Source organism: Acomys minous (assembly GCF_964271855.1).
Source record: "Acomys minous genome assembly, chromosome: 6".
Lineage (NCBI taxonomy): Eukaryota > Metazoa > Chordata > Mammalia > Rodentia > Muridae > Acomys > Acomys minous.
Window position 1 is genome coordinate 128,648,039 of NC_140487.1, and position 19,224 is coordinate 128,667,262.

Here is a 19,224-nt window from a genome sequence, read left to right on the forward strand (position 1 = left end):
GCCAACCTAGCTGTGCCTCAGCCCCAGCAGCAGGGCAGCTTGGTAGCCCCTCTACCTGGAGGCCTCAGGTGCCACTGCTGCAACCACTAACGCCCTCCTCTGCCCCCAGCGCAGGCTAAGAAGATTGTAGTTCTGGGCCCAGAGGTACTGGAAGTGGTCCAAGGAGCTCCCTTCACCCTGAATGTGCAGCTGCAACAAGACGATGGGCAAGTTGCCAGGAGTAAGTGTCTTCAGGGCAATGACCCTGTTCCCCAGAAGAAGTGGGCTGCAGGCCCTTAAGTAGAGCAAACTGGTAAGGTGCTCGGGTTGCTCCTGAGATAACATTGCAGAGGTCCCTGCAGCCTGGTGCCTGGTGTAAGACCGTCAGACGGAGGCAGTCATGTGTGTGTGTGCCCATGTATATGTGTGCATGGAGAGGCGTGTGCACACACGAACATGTGTTTCAGCACATGCAAACCCTCACTCAGAGACTAGTGTGCCTTGTATAGAGTATAGAGCAGAGAAGATTTAAAAACAAACAAAAACAAAAAACAGCTTAGCTGAGCAGGTCAGCATGGACCATAACTCAGCCAGACAGGCTCCCATTTCTCCTTTGGGGTAATCAGATTTCCTTCCGGGGTGAATGTCCTAACCCTACCCACCATATCAATTCCCAGTATTTGGTAATTCCCCCATGTTCAGTGTGCCATTGAGAAAGTCACACACATGCATGGACTGGAGAGATGCCTCAGGAGTCAAGAATGCAGCCTGCTTCTGCAAAGGACCCAAGCTCCCTTCATAGTACCCACACGGGGTGACTCAGAACCACCTGTAGCTTAGCTTGGGGCAGGGAATGGGGGTCTGTATCTCTGGCTTCCATGGGCACCTGTGCTTGTGTACACACAGACACACATACATGCACATAATTAAAATATGTATTAAGTTGGCTTAGTAACTTTATTAAGGTATCATTTACATACCATTAACCTCAGTATTAAATGATTGCATAATATCTTTTTTTTAAAAATTACATGTGTATGTGTGCGCTGCGTGTCCCTGTGTGGACACATGCACATGCATACAGGTGCCCACGGAGGCCAGAAGAGGGCATCAGATCCCGTGAAACTGGAGTCCAGATGGTTGTGAGCCGCCCAGTGTAGGAACCAAACTCAGGGCCTCGGTAAGAGCAGTGTGCGCCCTTAACGGCGGAGCCATCTCTCTCCGGTCGCCCCCTTTCCTATTTCTTGAGACAGGGCCTCGTTAGCGCAGGCTGGCCTCAGACTCACTATGTATCTAACTACTACCCAGGCCCAAGAGCTGTGCCGTGCAGTGCATGTGCAGTTGTGTCCAGCTAGATCCCATGATCTCTAGTGGATCTGCGGCCGCCGCCTCGTCACAGTGCCCTCTCGGAATACTTCCGGGCCTCTAGAACGACCCCTCAGTCCTGTTTCCAGCCTTGTGCCCGCTCAAGTCCCTGATTCATCCCCTGCCTCTGGATTTGGCTCCTGACCATTTCAGAAAGTGGAGTCATGTCACAGACGTGGTCCTTTGCTTGCTTCCTACTTGTATGGTGTTCTGCGTGGCAGTGCGTGTCGGCCTCATCCTCCACAATGATCACTAGTGTCCTGTCGCCCAGATGGGCCACACCTGATTGCCTCGTGCTGGGACCGATGACAGCAACAGTGCTGCTGACACACAGATTTTCATTTCTCGTGTATACCTGCAGGCAGCATTGCAGCATCATATGGTCCATGTGTTTAAACTTTCAAGGAAGCTCCCGAGCCTATGAAGGAGCTCCACGTGTAAAGACGTTTGCTACCAAAGCTGAGATCCAGAGTTCATTCCTCAGGACCCTCATGAAGAAAGGGAGAACTGGCTCCATAAGCTGTCTTCTAACTGTAGGTCTGTGGTGTGTACATGTGTGCACTCAAGTTCACACGTGTGCTCACACACACACACACACACACAAAGAAAAACAAATATGATAACTACACCTTCCCAAGTGGCAGCTTCCTCTTGCATACTCTCAGAAGAGTGTCAGGTCCTGCCAGCACTGGGTGGTCTCTGGAGCAGTACTGCTGTTTTGAAGTTAAAGCAGCTTTCCTCCCTCCCTCCCTCCCTCCCTCCCTCCTTCCCTCCCTCCCTCCCTCGCTCCCTTCCTCTCCTCCTCCTCCTCCACCTTCTTCTTTTTCTTCTTCTGGTTTTTTGAGACAGGGTTTCTTTGTGTTAGGCTTGGCTGTCCTGGACTCGCTTTGTAGACCAGGCTGGCCTCAAACTCACAGCAATCCTCCTGCCTCTGCCTCTCGAGTGCTGGGATTAAAGGCGTGCACCGCCACACTTGGCTTAGCATAATTATTAGTGCGGTAGATGCAGACTCACTATGGTGTTTTTGTTTTGTGTTTTCATTGGTCCCAACAGTCTCCTTCCATCGGGCTGGGCAGCAAGCACACACCTTTGCCTGCTGAGCCATCGTGCTGGCCCCTCTTCGGGTCTCCGTCTGGTACCATCGTTTCACGGCCTCGGCCTTGGTGTCTGGAAGCACCTTGGCTTGCTTTGCCTTTGAGAGGCACTTGAGGTGGCTCCCCAGCTGCAGAGTTCTGCCTCTTCCTCAGTGTCGCTGCTCCATCATCTGCACTTGCACTGATGCATCTGCATCCATGGACTCCAGTTTCACCACATTAGGAAAAAATTCAGCCATTATTTCTCCCAGTGGTCTCTCTGTCGCTCGGTTTTATTTCCCATGTGTGAGATTGCTAGAAATTGCCCCGCTGTTTGTTTGCAGACTCCCTCCTTCTCTGTTTTCTTTTCTTTCTTTCTTTCTTTCTTTCTTTCTTTCTTTCTTTCTTTTTGTTCTGTGTTTGATTTATTTCTTCGAGACAGGGGTTCTCTGTGTAGCCTTGGCTGTCCTGGACTCACTTTGTAGATTATGCCAGCCTCAAACTCATAGCGATCCGCCTGCCTCTGCCTCCCGAGAGCTGGGATTAAAGGCGTGCGCCACCACGCCCGGCCTGTTTTGGTTTTGAGGACTTCCCCAGCTGCTTTCCCGGCCTCACAGTCTCCCCTTCTGCTTCAGTTAATCTGCCATGCGTCCTGTCCAGGGCCACGCGCCACTCACGCCCAGGGGACTTTCTGCCTTGTCCACTGTAACTCCCAGGCTCTCTCTGTGTATCCCCGGCTGGCCTGGACCCTCCTGCGTCTCCTGTGTCTCCTCCGTGAGTGCTAGGACTGCAGAAGTGAGCTACGTGCCTCACAGCGGCCTAGCTTTCATCTCTTGTTACTTTCTTGCCTCCTGTGTTTCTACTCTCACTGATGAGCATGAGAACACAGCTGTTCTTGATCCCCAACGTCAGTTTTGCGACAGTATCAAGCTCGCTCTGTAGTTGAGCATGTCACCAAGCTCCTGATCATCCTGCCTCCACTGCTCAAAGCGCTGGGATTACAGCCTGGGTTGTAATAAATGTCCTTTTGTCCCCGATTGTTAATTCTAGCACTTGGGTCAGTTGCACCTAATTTGCTTTTCTCCTCATTCCACACCACACTTCTCTGCATTCTTTGCTTGCCTGGTAATCTTTGGTTTAATGCCAGACATTGTAAATTTTACTTTGTTGGATGCCAGATATTTTCGTATTCCTGTTATATTCTTCAGCTTTTGTTCTGAAGCAGATCTAAGTTACGTGGAAAGGCCTTATTCCTTTAGGCCCTGTTTTCATGGTTTGTCACCAAGGTCTGAGGAGGGCACACCATCCAGTGCCAGCTGCTCTCCAGCATTGCAGCCGGTCTCCTGTGATGGCTGCGTCTTTGCCTCTAGGCTAGTAGAGACAAGCTATCCCCAGGCCGGTGAGCCCTGGGCTGCTTAGCTTTCCTTAGAGACAGGGTTTCTCTGTGTAGCCTTGGCTGGCCTGGACTCACTTTGTAGACCAGGCTGGCCTAGAACTCACAGTGATCCGCCTGCCTCTGCCTGGAGTTAAAGATGTGCGCCACTGCGCCCGACCCCTTAGTTCTATCTTAACCTGGTGGAGTCTTCTCGCATGTGTGTCCTACGCTGTGCGCTGATGTCCCTGAGCCCTGTAACTCCAGAGGCTCTCTTCCCTCCTTCCCCGTATTTCCAGTTCTTTTTCTTCAGCTGAGAGAGTTCTCTGGGAAGCACCTAGGGGTCTGAGCTGACCCTCGTTGCTGCTACCTCCAGTCAGAGCCCACTGGGGTCTGCTGCTGTCTAGGGTTTTCCCAAGTCCCCTGTGAGACTGGAGACTCACCCCAGATGTCTGTGTCAGGTCCAGGAGTCCAGGACTGTCACTCCACCCCATCACACCCCTGCCCAGCACTGGCAGCCATCCTCCTGCCTCACCACACCCAAGATGTTCCCCGTGCATTAGGCAACCCTTGTCTTCGCTGGGCTCTCCAGGTGTGGCCATGTGCCCAGCTCCACCACCTCCACCTGCCACAGAAGAGCCCAGTAGGCCTGTGGCTCAGAGAAGACAGTGCTGCCTACTCCGCAGGCCCTGTGCTCTGGAGCCACCTGCACCTGGGGTACCAGGCTGGTCAGCATGTGTGTCCACTCAGAGATGCTTTCTAGGTATCAGCTGAGTACCTGGCCCTGTATTAGTGGCTGGAGAAGGAACGGTGGAGGCTGAGCTACAGCTTACGGCCAAGCTGGTGGACAAAGAACGAGCAACTGACGAGCCTGGGGCAAGCTGTAGCATGAGCAATGGCCCATGAGCTGGCTAAGGGGGAACCCTCCCAGAGAGTGAAGGCAATTGGCCAGTGCAGGATGGGCTTCGGGGATCCAAGGCCCAGAGCTGAAGAGCCAGTGTCCAGACTCCAGATGCAGGAGCAGAGGCAGAAAGTGAAGCACAAAGCTCCAGGAGGAGACTTGTGCCAGGCACTCCTCCCAGGAAGGCAACACAGGGACCCTCTAAGAGACTAGCCAAGAGGCAAGTGGACCGCTGTGAGTTCAAGGCCAGCCTGGTCTACAAAGTGAGTGCTGGATAACCAAGGCTATTACACAGCAAGACCCTCTCTCAAAAAACCAAAGAGAGAGAGACAGAGAGAGAGACAGACTAGCCAAAGGTGAACGTGGTCACTCAGTTACAAGTGGGACAGCACAGGCGCCCTTCACCCTGACCCACCTTCAGTGTGGGGCCCAGATCCCGCTGGCCAGTACAAGTCTCTCGATTTCTTCCTTTGGAAGGTGAGAGTGGCCGGGTCCTGAAGATCTCAGCAGGAGTCAGATACGTGCAACTCCCAGCGTACTCTGAGGTCAGCTTCTTCAAGATGGATGAAGACCACACGGAGACACCCATCCAGACACCATTGTAAGGATGACACATCCCCCCCGGGGCCACCTCTGAGGGGATGAGACTCCAGAGCTGTCCCTAGGTCTCTCTTGGCCATGTTCCCATGTGGTACAGCTGGGGCAGGCCTGGGACACCGTGACAACCAGCTAGACTCTGAAAGGTAGAAACAGAAGCAGGTGGATGAGGGCTGGAGGGAGCCACATGCCGAGTCATCACCAGGCGCGGGGAGCGTGGGGGGGGGGGGGGGAGCCCACTGCTGCTTCTTCTTTGGCCTTAGTTAGACCTAGCTCAGCAGCATTAGGGTGACCCGCACAACCATGTTAAGTAGCCTACATCCAGAGTTAGGGCCAGGACATACACAGAGTGTGGGCTGCCTCGTCCCTGCCCCCTGCCTGCCCCAGCCCCTTAGCCCCCTGACCTGTTCCCCAGTCCTGCCACTGTGGTCTTGTTGCCACACTATGGTCTTGCTGCCACACTGTGGTCTTGCTGCCACACTGTGTCTTGCTGCCACACTGTGGTCTTGTTGCCTCCTTCCTAGTGGGTTCCAGTGCATTTCCTATCCTCTGTCCATGCCCAAGTCCTGGGTGCTGGAGCCCGGGTCTACTGTGGAGGGGGCCAGAGATGACCTGCTACTCTCCAAGAGAGACTCAGAGCCAGCGCTGGACTCAGGAGCCTTCCATGGCCAGGGAGACACTCCCAGCATTGTGCCAGGTGAGTGGGCCACGTCAGCAGTCGGGGGTACGAGGTGACCATGTACTCAGGACCTGGCTCCGTGGTCCTGAGAGAAACACTGAGGCTCAGGGCACTAAGCCCATGCTGGAGCTGCTGACCACAGGGAGCAGACGTAACCTCCTCCCTAAGGCCAAAGGGGAGCTGGCCTTCCTGTCCTGGCTTACCACACGAGTCCAGCAGCTCTCTACATAGCCCTGCCTGTCCTGGGACTCACTTTGTAGACCAGGCTGGCCAAAAACTCACAGAGACCTGCCTGGCTCCGCCTCCCGGGTGCTGGGGTTAAAGGATGTGCACCATCACTGCCTGGCTCTGCTTCCTGAGTGCTGGGGTTAAAGGCATGCGCCATCACTGCCCGGCCTCTTAGACTCTTAGCAGAAGCAAGAAGGTTCAGTAAAAGAGTATCTTTCCGGCAAAAGCACTCCCCTTGTGTTTAGGACCCTTTGTGGACTCTCTGGCTTGGGACTGATAGCCAGGGTCCCGACCTGAGCCTCCAGCACTGGGACCCTCGCTCTCTGGCTCTCAGGCACAGTGGGCAAGCTGTAGCTCAGTGGTCCTCAACCTTCCTAATGCTGTGACTCTTTGATACAGTCTCTCATGTTGTGATGACACCCAACCTTAAAATTATTTCTGTTGGGACTTCACAACTGTAATTTTGTCACTGTTATGAACTGTAGTGTAAACATCTGCTATGTGACCCCTGTGTACGGGTCACTTACCCTCAAAGGGGCCACAACCCACATGTTGAGAACTACTTCTCCAGGTGATGAGAAAGGCAGAGCAGAGTGCTAGAAAAGTGTGGCACATCCAGGCCTGAAGCCGAGGGCAGGTGGTGTGGCATGCGGCTGGGAACCTCGGAGCTCTCGACAGCTCGTGTGTAAGCCTGGGTTAGTGCTGCTCGGCTAGTGGATGTGGCGTGGGGCTCAGAGCCTCAGAGGTCTCCACAGCTCCTGTGTAAGACTGGATAGTTAGGGACTGGAGAGTTGGCTCAGTGGTTAAGAGCACCATCTGCTCTTCCAGAGGATCTGGGTTCGATTCTTAGCACACATGGCAGCTCACAACTGTCTGTAACTCCAAGATCTGACACCCTCACACCAATGCACATAAATTAAAAATTAAATAAAAAATATTAAAAAAAAAAAAAAGACTGGATAGTTAGTGCTGCTCGGCTAGTTAGTTTGCTAGTTGATTTTTTTTTTTTAGTAAGTTTGTTTGTTTTTAATTAGTTCACTTTACATCCCAATTGTAGCCCCTCCCTGGTCTCCTCCTAGCCCCTCTTTTCTCCCCTCCCCCAACTCCTCCCCTGTTAGTTGACTTTTGAGGCAGGGTCTTGCTATGTAGCCCACCCAGCCATCTTCCTCCTGCCTCGGCTTCTCTAGTGCCGGGATTGTGGCTACGTGCCACCATCCCTAGTGAAAGCCAGGGTCTGACAGAACATGTCTGGCCACCACCAGCGTGCCTCAGACATGCCTATCCCCCCTGCCTGCGGCTTCACTATGGCTGCCAGTGTGAGCCGGAGTTCTCCCTTCACCCTTTGTCCTTGCAAACCCCACACAGCCCCAAGGAGAGCCGGGGTCACCAGGTGGCTGTCCAGTCAAGGGAACACCCTGAAGCTTCCGTTCAGGCAAACTCCTACTCCTGACACCACTCCCTCACAGAGCCCTCCCCCACTTCTTCACCTTCCCCCCACCTCACCCCTCACCCCAGTCTTTCCTTGCCTTTTGCCTGTCTCTGCCTTGCAGCCCAAAAAAAAAAAAACAGGTTCAAGCCGGCACTAGGCAGGGACGACCCCTCCCTCCCTGGCTCCTCGCTCCTTCAGATGGCCCAGCCTCTCCACAGGATAGAGTTGTCTATACACTGACCTCTGCCCCTTCTGCCCACCCTGGCTGGACAGCCGATGGCTCCCAGCATGCCTCACTCATCCTCTTGCCAGGGCTCTCCTGACCCCAGCTTAGGCTCTCTACACACTGTCCGATCTGCTGATGGTACCTAAGCTCTCCTGAGCCTCCTAAGTTTCATCCCCGGCCTCCTAGGGCCCTGAGTCCATGGCCTTCCAAGGCCCTCCTGGCAGTTACAAAACTTTCTGCAGTTTTGTTATTCACATGGTAGAAGAGGGACAAAAAGGACAGTGGTAAGGTGGCAGTTCCAAGTCTCAGTAGCACAGATATTTGGAGTACTGGCCCCCTCACACCCCAGAAATCCTGCCAGCCTTTTGTCAAAAATCTTTGCTGGGGCAGCAACATTTCTGACAAGAAGAGGACTGTCCGAACAGCCATCTTGACACCACAGCAAAGGCTGCAGATCCTCCCATGTAAAACAAAGGCCGGGGTGGGGGCTCATATTCTTTCCTTATGGGCAAGCTGTAAGCTCCAGAAGACAGCCAGACCAGTACGCCAGTGAGCAGAAGCTGTGCTGATTTGGCCTGGGGGCCGGCAGATCCAGGGGCCCCCGGGAGGCAGCTGGGTCCATCTCCCCCTTCGTCTGCCTCCACCTCAGCCACAGGAGCAATTTCACGCTGCATTGGCAGAATAGCTCTCATATTTCTGCATAAAAATACTCACTGGGCGCCACGCCTTCTGCTCTGAGAGACTTTCAGAGCCAAGTACTGCCGTCTCAATGAAAACCAGCCCCCAGAATTCAGAGCTCGCTCTGTGCTGCTGCCCTGCTGCCCTGTCTCCTGCAGGCAGCTCCACGGTGTGGCTCAGCGTCTGGTCATTGTGGTGATGCTATCATAGGACAGCCTGAGACGAGGTCACCAAGGGGCACAGGGCCCCAGGGGTCCTCAGCACACCCAGTGGTTAACGCAGGAGCCAGGCCCAGGCTCCTTCTGAGACCTGGGAGGTATCTGTCACCTTGGGGCTCTCAGGCACTTAGGAAGCCACATGGAGCATGGCTGTCCTTTCAGAAGGCTTTGAATCTGACCCCTGACGTCTGATATGGACCTTGGTCATTCTAGGCTAATACTCTGCCCCTGCTCGACCTCCCTGGTCGCTGTTCTCTGTTGGGAGCTCCTGGGGGCTGGCCAGCACTTCAGGACCCAGCTGTGAGAGCCTGGACTGCCGTTTGCCTGTGTTCCTAACTGGACTCTGCTTATTCTGTAAAAAGGGCTCAGCAGCCTCCATAGGCCACAATGCAAAGCCGCCACACCCCTCCCCACCCCATGTGGGAGGCTCAGGGAGGGTGGGCCCACTGAAATCCAGACTGAACTAGGGTCAGACCAAGGGTCAGGGAAGCGGCTTTCTGTTCATTTCTACCTTTCTTGCCCAAGAGTCTCATGAATGGGTAAATCTTTCTCTTTGCTCTGTGTGCCCACCTGTCCCTCAGCAGGCGGGATGAAGGCCCCTGGGTTCGCAGTTTTAGGCCCTTGGTCCCCACTGGGAGCTGAGCAATAGCCACGTGATCCCGCCCTTCTCTGGTCCCTTCAGTCTGACCCTTCTCCTCTGTGGTCCCATCCAGGGCCGACTCACTGATCCAGTTAAACTGTGCTTCCTCTCCTAGCGGAACATAAGAGCTGACTTTTCTTCCCTGCTCCTGTCCCTGAGTCTGCCCTGGGCCCAGGGACAAGGGCAGCTGACTCCTCCACCCCAGTGAGCCCAGCAGCACTTTCAGGGACCCCATCCAGCACCTCTAGTTTTCTCCTCTGGCCTTGAGGCCCCTCTGGCCATGTGGCCACTACAGAAGTTTAACTGTCCTGGGCAAAAGCAAAGTCCGAAAGAGAAACCCTCAACCAGAGTGATGAAGGCCCCTTATCCAGGCTCAGGCCAGGACCTGTGTGGAGGACCTGCCTCCGGCTTCTCCCATGCCTGTGGCTGCTCAGAGAGCCCTCCATGGGCCAGCAGGAAGGAGGCATCTGGGAAGGCTGTGTCCAGAGACTCCAGCCAAAGCCGTATTGTGTAAGGGGAAAGCGGACCGGGGCTGCGTCCTTAGAGCGGACATCAGTATTTAAAAACAAACAGAAACTCTGAGCATCTTGCTCTTCCACCTGGCATGGTCCCTCTGCTGTCTCACGAGGTCCCTGGTGCCAGCATCCTCCCTTCTAGGCAGATCCTTGCCAAGGGCCTGTGAGGCCTCCTCAGGCCCCGTAGTTGGGAGTGCTCTGTGAAGGACCGAGGGGCAGCTATGCAGCAAGAGCTGCTGAGCTGGAGGCAGCCAGGGCCCTGGGGCCGAGGATGTCCTGACTACACGTCTGGTTGTCTCAGAAACTGTCCACTCGCCTCACAGCCCAGGCTAGAGCTTCCATCTACACAAGTCACTAAAGAGCAGGGCAGAGACAAGAGCCCAAAGAGCTCTCCTCAGTAGCCATTAGCTCAGCAGAGGGCCTGAGGTGAAGGGAACCAAAAGCTGCATGGCTCTTTTTCCTGCTGAGGCTCTTTAGGACGATGCTCCTGTGAAGGGGCGTGCGAGACTCCAGCACAAGCCGTACGCACAGGTCTTGCACACTGGGCACCAATCACAGCCGGAGACAAGGTGGTCCTCCTGCTTGCTACCTCACTCTCCTGCTGACCAGACAGATGTGGCTGACCTGTACTCCTGACAAATGCGGCTTCGCTCTGAGTAGGGTGGATGCCTAGGATGAGATCGGGCTGCTTTTAGCAAATGACACAGTGATAAATTCAATCCCACTGGTGTTTGCTTCTCCCTCACACAGGAGCCCAGGGGCAGGAGCAGGTCTGTCACCAGCCACCCCACCCCCACCCCCGCTTCTGACTTAGTCTGCTTCTGTGTCATATTTTTTTCTATGTCATATTTTTTTCTATGTCATATTTGTTTACCATGTCGTGATCTTAGAATGCTGCGCCAGCTTCAGATAGCATGTTAAGTTTTGTTAGGCAGGAAGGAGAAAATATGAGGGACAGAGTTTGGTTACACAGCCATGTACCAGGTCCCATGGAGGTTAGGCTCCATTGTCATCTCTGCCAAGTAGGAATTCCATCAAGGTCCACCATGCGTGCTGCGTACATAGATGGGTATCAGAGGGGGTCCCCAGGACCACTTCAGGCACAGACCATGCCTCCACTCTGCATCTGTGACCACCAAAGCCCTTCAGCCCAGGGTCACTCACGTTAGAGCTAGCCGGACAAGCCACCTAGCCCCAGGGGACCACGTGCTCACCCAACCTCCTGTTTCACGCACCTTTGGGTACCGAGGAGTTTCCGTTTGGGGCAAGCTAGCTGAGAGGGTCAGGCTGCCCTGAGGAGGAGACTCTGGAGCGAAATGGAGAGCGCACATGAGTCACACCTGGAATTGACTGCGGAGCGGGAGGTGGCGCCCACTTCAAAGCAGTCATCAGTGTCTCAACGTGTCCCTGAAGCCCAAGGCCGGCAGCCAAGGTAGAGAGGAAGTCCCATCTCCAAGGCAGAGACAGCCCCACCCCTCTGAGACAAGTGGCACCCCACTTGTCCAACTCCAACTCCGAGGAGAGGAAGATAATAGAGTTGAATGTGACACCGTAGCCTTGAGAGGACTAGACACTGCCTGCTGGCAGTCGGACCTTCCGGAGGCATCGTCCGCTGGGTGGAGGCTGCTGATCCCCCCAGAGCCCGCTGCCCATGGAGGAGAATACAGCCCAGCCGCTCCATCCACCTGCAGGCAGACTTCTTACCTACCCAGCCACCGGGTCACTGAGGCCACTAGGTGCTGCCCCTCCTGCCAGGCATCGCCGGCCTTGGCCCACCATGCCTGCTTGGTCTGGGATTCCAGACAATTCAAAAAAACAAACCCTCCAAAAAATTTGTGTTTCCACTTACACAAATAAGTAAAATGAAGAGACAAAATGGACTCTGCTCTGGAGGCCTAATGCAGTCACAGGTAACTGCAAAGTGCGCCGCTTCCTTATTCTGTTGGTATGAAATATTTCAGCTGTTTTAATTGTTTTTAAGTCTCCAGCAGACTACTTGCATTTGGATGAGCAGAAGTGACAATTCCTAGGCGTGGACTATTGCCAGATATTCCAAGTCCTATTTTGGATAAATTACAGCACCCAGATTTCAGCAACAAAGCACATTGATTTTTACATTCAAAGGGCCTGTTATATTTAGTCTCCTAACCTTTTGTAATCCCACCCACAGCTTGCAGCACAGAGCCCTTTGTGTTCCTAGTTCTCCGTGGGGCGTCTGCCTCGCCCCGCAATTTGGGCCCATTGACTCATGAGGCAGGTGTGGAAGACTGCGGGTGGACGCTGTGGGAGCAGGCTGGTGACTGCAGGGTGGACGAGGTGGGCTCTGGGCCCTACGGCTCAGACAGTCCCTTGCGAATTAGTTTTGGGAACCTGAAGAGCCAGTGCAGTAAGACAAGGCCGTTTCTTTCCTTTCTTCTCCTTCTCCTTCTCCTGTTCCTTCTCCTTCTTCTTCTTCTTCTTTAATACACAAAACTGTCCTGCTGAAGGTTTTCAATTGGTCTGAAAGATTTCTCATTTTCATTTGTTGGACAAGAGATTTCGCATATTCATCGAATTTGATCTATGAAGAGTCAACTTATTGTGTGACAATTTTAAAAGCCAAGGTGCCCTTTGCAGCTAATTCAGTCTTACCAATAACGTGGCAGAATGTTTAGCAGAGAATTTCTGGAAACTTCATTGCCTCAGAGGGTGACCCTGCATTTTAATATTAACCGTCTATGGTTAATTACCGCAGGATAGCCTAGGAGAGCCACATTTCTAAAGTGGCGTTTGTACTATACATCCTTTTGTAAGGAATTATTATAAGAGGGAATGTCCCAGAAAATACAGCAAGGAAAGATATGATGAGAGTGGGAGTTTGCTCAGATGTCAGGTGTCTCAGGTTTGTGGGGTGTTCGCTCCCCCCATGTTACCCCTGAGCAAGTTCAGTCTGCTGTTGTCTGACATGCAGGGTGGGTGTAGGAAGAGGACCCCCTCCTTCCTCGGGGTCCAGCTCTCCCTCCGGCAAAACTGCTCCTTTGCCTTTTGAGTAAAGCGGACTGTCTCCCCGCCCCTTCCTCTAGGACTTCCTAATTTTCAAAGATTCTCTCTCTTCATAAATAAAAGGGGCCTCGTTCTATTTTTGCCTCTGCTTGTGGGAGGAGGATGTGTCCATGCCATGGCGTAGATGTGGAAGGCAGAGGCCAGCTGTCCCGAGGCAGCGCTCTCCTCCCACGCCTGCCTCCAGGGGATGAAGCTCAGGTGAGGCAGCTAAGCAGCTCTGCCTGCTGAGCCATCTCGCCAGCTCCTGCGGGGCAAACCAGCCCTAACATAAGTAAGTCTGAGTGCTTAGGGCTACCTGGGGCCCATGAAGGATGCTGAGGACACAAAGACAGGCCCAAAGTGGCACAAAGGAGGTCGCTGTGAGGAGTGGCCCGAGCCTTAGAGGTTGGGGAGGCTCTGTGGAGACCGCGGTGGTTACAGAGTCAAGACATTAGGCTAGGTCCAGCGAGTCCCTGCCTCGAGAGGCCTGAGGCAAGAGGTCAGATATGGAAAATGAGACCTTCAGAAGCCATAGGGTGCTTAGAGTACAGCACAAATATAAAAGGAAAGGCAAATATAAAAGTAGATATAGGCCAGGCGTGGGGCACACACCTTTAATCCCAGTACTCAGGAGGCAGAGGCAGGCGGATCACTGTGAGTTCGAGGCCAGCCTGGTCTACAAAGTGAGCCCAGGACAGCCAAGGCCACACAGAGAAACCCTGTCTCGAAAAACAAAAAAACAAAAATTTAAAGTGGATATAGATAGTGTCTGCACACTGGGGATGTGAGCAGCCCCCACCCCCAGCAGCCGAAAACAGTTACGGCACGTGGCACCAGATCTTCACACGCTGCCTTCATGAGCACCAGAGTGTAGAGATGAGGCCCCGCAGAGCTGGGTGGGCGCTCCAGCCACCGTGGGAAAGAGACAATTTGGGGCATTTAATTGAAGACTCTGAAGGAGAGGCCACTCAACAGCGTGTGCCTGAACCTGGAGCAGCAGGTCTAGGATGCCATGTAAGTCTAATGGCGTGTGACATTTTATGTGGCTTTGAAGCCAGAGTTCAAGGGGAAGAGAGAGATAGCGCCACTGTAGCCAAACCCCAGAGCGGACCTTCTAGGTAGCTTTGCGGAATTCTCACTCCATCTGGGCTTGGGAGCAAACGCGTAGTAGGATCTGTGACAGGCAGACTCTCCCCAGAAGGCCTGGCCTGGAACTTTCACCAGTCCCAGGGTCACAGCGGCCAGGGAAAGGCGAAGGCCTCTGCCCTTGAGCGCCTGTCATGGGCAGGCTTTTGTGAATTGCGGTGGAAGAGAGACTTGGTAGGAAAACCATAAAGTAATTAATTGCAAGCCCTGCTGTCTGCTGTGTCTACAGCTGTCTGTAGACTTGAGACATTTTATCTTGATGTACTTTTGCTGTACTGGGGATAGTAGCCAGGGCCCTGCAAACACCAGCACTGAGCCACACCCCTAGTTCCCGTAAAGAAAGAAAAGACTTTCCTGCCTTCCTACCTGCTGTCTCCTAAGAGAGTGTGCGGTTGCTGGACAGGTTTGTGCAGCACCCTGATGTCAGGACGGAGCTTGCAGCCCTTGCAGCCCTTTTGTGCCCATCCTCCCGAGTACCAGGAACTCTGCTGGCCACTGTAGCAGAGTCCACAATGGGGCACCCCTGGGCTGCCCTATCCACGTTAGAGGAGCCAGTACTCCCCACCCACCTCCAGCCCTACTTTTTTTTTTTAAGGTGGACATCTGAATCCCCCACAGCTCTGAGAACCAGGAGGCCTCCCTACCACTGCTAGAAAGGAAATGGTGACAGGCTCTACAGACGTGCAGGCCTCCTGGGGCAGCAACTCAAGGTAGAGTGCATGGGCCAATGGCCCTTTCCAGAGGACACAGCTGCAATGGATAAAGTGCATCTTAAATGGTAGATGGTCACGTGTGCTCCTGCCATCCATGCTGACAATGCCAACGCTAAAACCATTCAGGGACACACACACACACAGAGAGAGACAGACAGAGACAGAGACACAGAGAGACAGAGACAGAGAGCAAGCATGGGCCACTCAGTGGAGGAGGGGCAGAGAAGTGACAGACCTTGGCAGAGGTGACAGGGACAGACCCTCCAGATCAGGGTCTGTCTTCACGGGAACACCAGCTCCTTGTAGTTCCCAGACCTTCAGATCTGCAGCTGTCACCTCTGCCCTCACAGGTGATCCTTAGTGCTAAGGTCACCCTCTCCTAGGACTTCGGGCTATTCTAAACACCTTCCACCAGACAAGCAGCCTCGAGGACAGCTTTGTTGTTTTGTTTTATTTTGTTTTTTAAAACAGGCTCCATGAGCCGGGTGGTGGCGGCACACACCTTTAATCCCAGCAGTCAGGAGACAGACAGGTGAGTCTCTTGAGTTCGAGGCCAACCTGCTCTACAGAGTGAGTTCCAGGTCAGCCAGGGCTACACAGAGAAACCCTGTCTCAGCACGCACCCCTCCCCCGCCAAAACAAAAAAACAAAAAACCCCAGGGTCTGTGAAGTCCTGGCTGTCCTGGAACTCACATATGTAGACCAGGCTGACCTTAAACTCACAGAGATCTGCCTGCCTCTGGCTCCTAAAGTGTGTGCTGTCACCCAGCTTCAAGGACAGTGCTGGTGGGAGTGAGAAAGAGAAGCCAAGTCAACAAGAACCACCTGTGGCAGCTTCAACAGCTGGCTCCCATCTGGCCTGCTGGTCCCCTGAACACAGGACCCCTTGAGGGCGAGCCTTCTTACCTACTCTGTGACTGCTGGCGTGAGTTTGGCCTGAGTAGGAACCACAACCACTCATAACCATTGTGGCCTTGACCCAGGGCCAGGGCCCTCGTGTCAGTTTCTGCTCACCCAAGGTGCCCCGGTCTTGAGGACTTTTGTGTATCCGTCCTGCCCAGGGACATAAGGGCCTCATGCTCCAGGCAACAGTCACTCAGGATGGAACAGAATTTCAGGAGGCTTTGTAGCCGCCTGCTTTTCCACACTTGCTTACCCTGTGGCCCTGGACAGCTGCTGCCTCTGAGTGGAGTTGCTTGCAGAAGATGAAAAGCAATCAGGAACCCCAGATAAACAGGCAGCTGGGAACCCCATCCTAGCTCCCCGTGGCCTGGGGCCCTTCCAGCATCCCCACGAGGCCTGCTGCTGTCCCAGTGGCCCAGCCTTGCTGTTTCGCTGTATACAAACAGCTTGGCTGGGGAGAGCCTCCTGAAGGCGAGGAGTGGGCGGGGGTGTCAGAAACAGACTCAGAAAGAACCTCGAATTAGCCCAAGTCTTGGAAGCTTGCCAGCAGCAGCACGCTAGCTTCCCTGTTCCAAGGCAGTTCTGACACAGAGCTCCAGAAGGCAAGCATGGAGCAGCCGCGTGCCTGAGGCTGTGAGTTTCACAAAGGAGTTTCCAACTAGCTTAGGTGTGGCACAGAGCGTGGGCTCTTCAGAAGAGAAATCACGTGAGGCAGGCGGTGGTTCCTGCCTGTTACCTCAGCCCTTGGGAGGCTGTGATAGGATTGTTGTGAGTTCAAGGCTGGCTGGGACTACATAGTTCTAGACCAGCCTGGACTATATAATGAGACCTTGCCTTACATTTTTTTTTTAAGCCTCCATATAGAATCCAAACAGACAGCACACTCCAGTGCACATGCTCTGGACCCCAAGGCAAGCGAGTGTGGGAAGCAGGGGTCCTTTCTCCACGCTTCAGAAAGCAGGGACGACATGTACCCTGGGCCCCTCTTGGCAGAGGGGTGTAGGGTGGAGTAAAGGTGGGCTTTGCAGAGCCACAGTGCTCTACTGAGCAGCCATATTGCTACATCTCCCTGGGCTCCCAGAGCCACCACTGCCCACCAAGGAAAACAGATAAGGCTGAGTGGTGGGATTACAGGCATTTTCTACCATGACCATTCTGAAATTTTTTAAAGATTTATTTATTTATTGCTATGTATACAGTGTTCTGCCGGCATGTACACCTGCAGGTCAGAAGAGGGTGCCAGATCTCACTATAGATGGCTGTGAGCCACCATATGATTGCTGGGAATTGAACTCAGGACCTTTGGAAGAGCAGCCGCTGCTCTTAACCTCTGAGCCATCTCTCCAGCCTCCCTTTTCACATCTGGGTGGACAGAACGCACCGGGGAGACCTGACAGAACCTTCAGATCCTTGCCCTAGTGACCTGGTTCCCTCCGGAGTTTCTTCAACCCCCCCCCACAAAATAGTGCCATCCGCTGGAGACCAAGAGTTCAGCACCTGAGAGCCATCCCGCAGCCTGCGTACTTGGGCCTGTCCCCCACTTGTAATGGGGCAGCGAGTGATCCCTGGGTGTGTGCAAGCCATGTGAGAAGCCCTTGTAAGGCTGTGGTCCTGGGGGCCTCAGGGTGCTACTCAGGGTTGAGTCCTTTCAGCTGGCCCATGGAAGGCTAAGCAACGAGTCTTGAGAGCTGGAGGGCTGTGTGCTGGGGAGGCCTGTGTGGAGATGAGGCACTGCTTCCCATAGCTCTAAGGTGGACCCTTTGTCAGCTGGTAGCAGACCCACCCCCACCCCGGGTTAGCCAAAGCCATTGCATGGCCAAAAGAACAAGAGCAGGCCTAGATGCACAGGGCAGCCATGCCGACGGAACAGAAACTCTCACCTGGACACCTGGGCACTTCTCAAAGCCCAGGCTGCCTGCCTGGCCCTCGGCTACCTGAGGTGACCTTTAGGTGGTTGCTCCACCGCTAACCCGCCCAGGCACCGCGCTGCTCCTTGGCTAATGGAGTGCACACTGGAGACTAATGCACTGTGTCTGGTCACCTCCAGGCGACTCCATCCCATCCCCTCAGGGCTAGTAACGCTTGATTTTTCGAATTCACTTAAACTAAGTATTTCAGCCTAGGGCTGTGCTCCTCCTGGCGAGTCCTGGGCCCAGTGCGGCTGTTTCACGGGTGAGACAAGTCCTCTCCGTCTTGTTTATCCCTGCAGTTTCTCTGCCTTCTGCCTCATTGTCCTACACAGGTGATTAGGGAGTCTAATTGGTTTGCCTGTAAAAAGATAATTAATTGGTATATTGGTATTTCCTTCACAGAGAGGTCAGGCTGCCCGCTCTGATGCCTGCAGAGCCTCCTGTCTCCAGAGCCCCCTCCACTGAGGCAGCCCAGCAACCTTCATCTTGCTGATAAAGCCATAATCGCCATCAACACTGACATAGGCCTTAGGGTTGGTGCCCAGAGATTAACAGTCCTGTTTGTGGGCCCCTTGGTTGGGGGAAGTGGCGACTGTACCTACCAGGGTGAGAGAGCCTCCCAAACTGTATCAGGAAGAGCCATAGAGCACTTGGTGGCTTCAGTGCTAACTTCCTGCTGGGAAGCTCCTGCCCCAGAGCTGAGGAAATCCTGGCAGGTGTGGGGTGGGGCCGTGTGCAGCGTTGGATACCTCTCCTCTCCCTTGTGACCCTGGGGGCTGGCAGTGGCCGGAAGACAGGCACTTCCATTGACAGCGTTGTTCCCCTATCTGATAGTGGCTTATCGCTCCTCCGCAGTAAGATCTTAAGCCTTTCGGAGGCTCTTCCAGCCTTTAGCCTTTATCTGGCTCATGGCTCAGCCTGATAGGACAAGTTTGCCGACAGGGTGGACACAGTGAGAGTGGTGCCCCAGGGCCAACAAGCAGGAGGCCAGATGCAGCACAGCCAGCGAGATCCGGGAGATGCAAGGCAGCGGGAGAAAATTGGTCACGACAGCCTCAGGTACTCCTTGAGACAGTACGTGCAGGAAGATGGAGAAGGAACAGATAACCCTAGGGACACACGAGGTGGCCGGTGAGAGAGGCCCTAGGGGTGTCTGAAGAAGAAGGAGTCTCGGGGTGCAGAGGGGAAGGGCTCGGCACCCTAGCAGAGCTGAGGGCATGACCCCACAAGGCATACAGAGCCCTTGGAGGATCAGGGCAACCACCTCAGGGTCCCAGCAAATGGTTGAAACAGTTTTATGCTGGGGTGAGAAATGAGTCACGGGGCAGACTGGGGACAGAGAGCCCGAGTGGGGCCATCCCAGCCATCCCCCTGCACACAGTAGTGGCCTGGACTCCAGCCTGGGACTGCAGAGTTGGCCATGGAGTAGAGCAGGAAGAGGAGCAGGGACCAGCTGGGGGGAGGGTATCTGTCTGCCAAGTGGGGGGAGGGGAATTAGGTTTGGGTGCCCAGGTGCTTGTTGGCTGCAGCATTGTGGGTACCCTGGGACAGCAGGAAGTTAGGGCCCCTCTGGGTGAGTGTGACACTTAGCTGCCTCCATGAGAAGTGTGAGGGGTCTGGGCAGGAGAAGA

General features: G+C 54.1%; 1 protein-coding gene across 3 annotated transcripts in view; it reads left to right on the forward strand.

The window, feature by feature from the left end:
* MORN1 (MORN repeat containing 1) overlaps nt 1–19,224 on the forward strand; it is a 53,881-nt gene that overhangs the window by 16,150 nt on the left and 18,507 nt on the right. For all 3 annotated transcript variants that reach the window (XM_084785309.1, XM_084785308.1, XM_084785310.1), the window contains exons 8-10: nt 110–220; nt 5,168–5,291; nt 5,812–5,984. In XM_084785309.1, the coding sequence (XP_084641435.1) occupies nt 110–220; nt 5,168–5,291; nt 5,812–5,984 (408 nt within the window). The remainder of the gene's footprint in view (nt 1–109; nt 221–5,167; nt 5,292–5,811; nt 5,985–19,224) is intronic.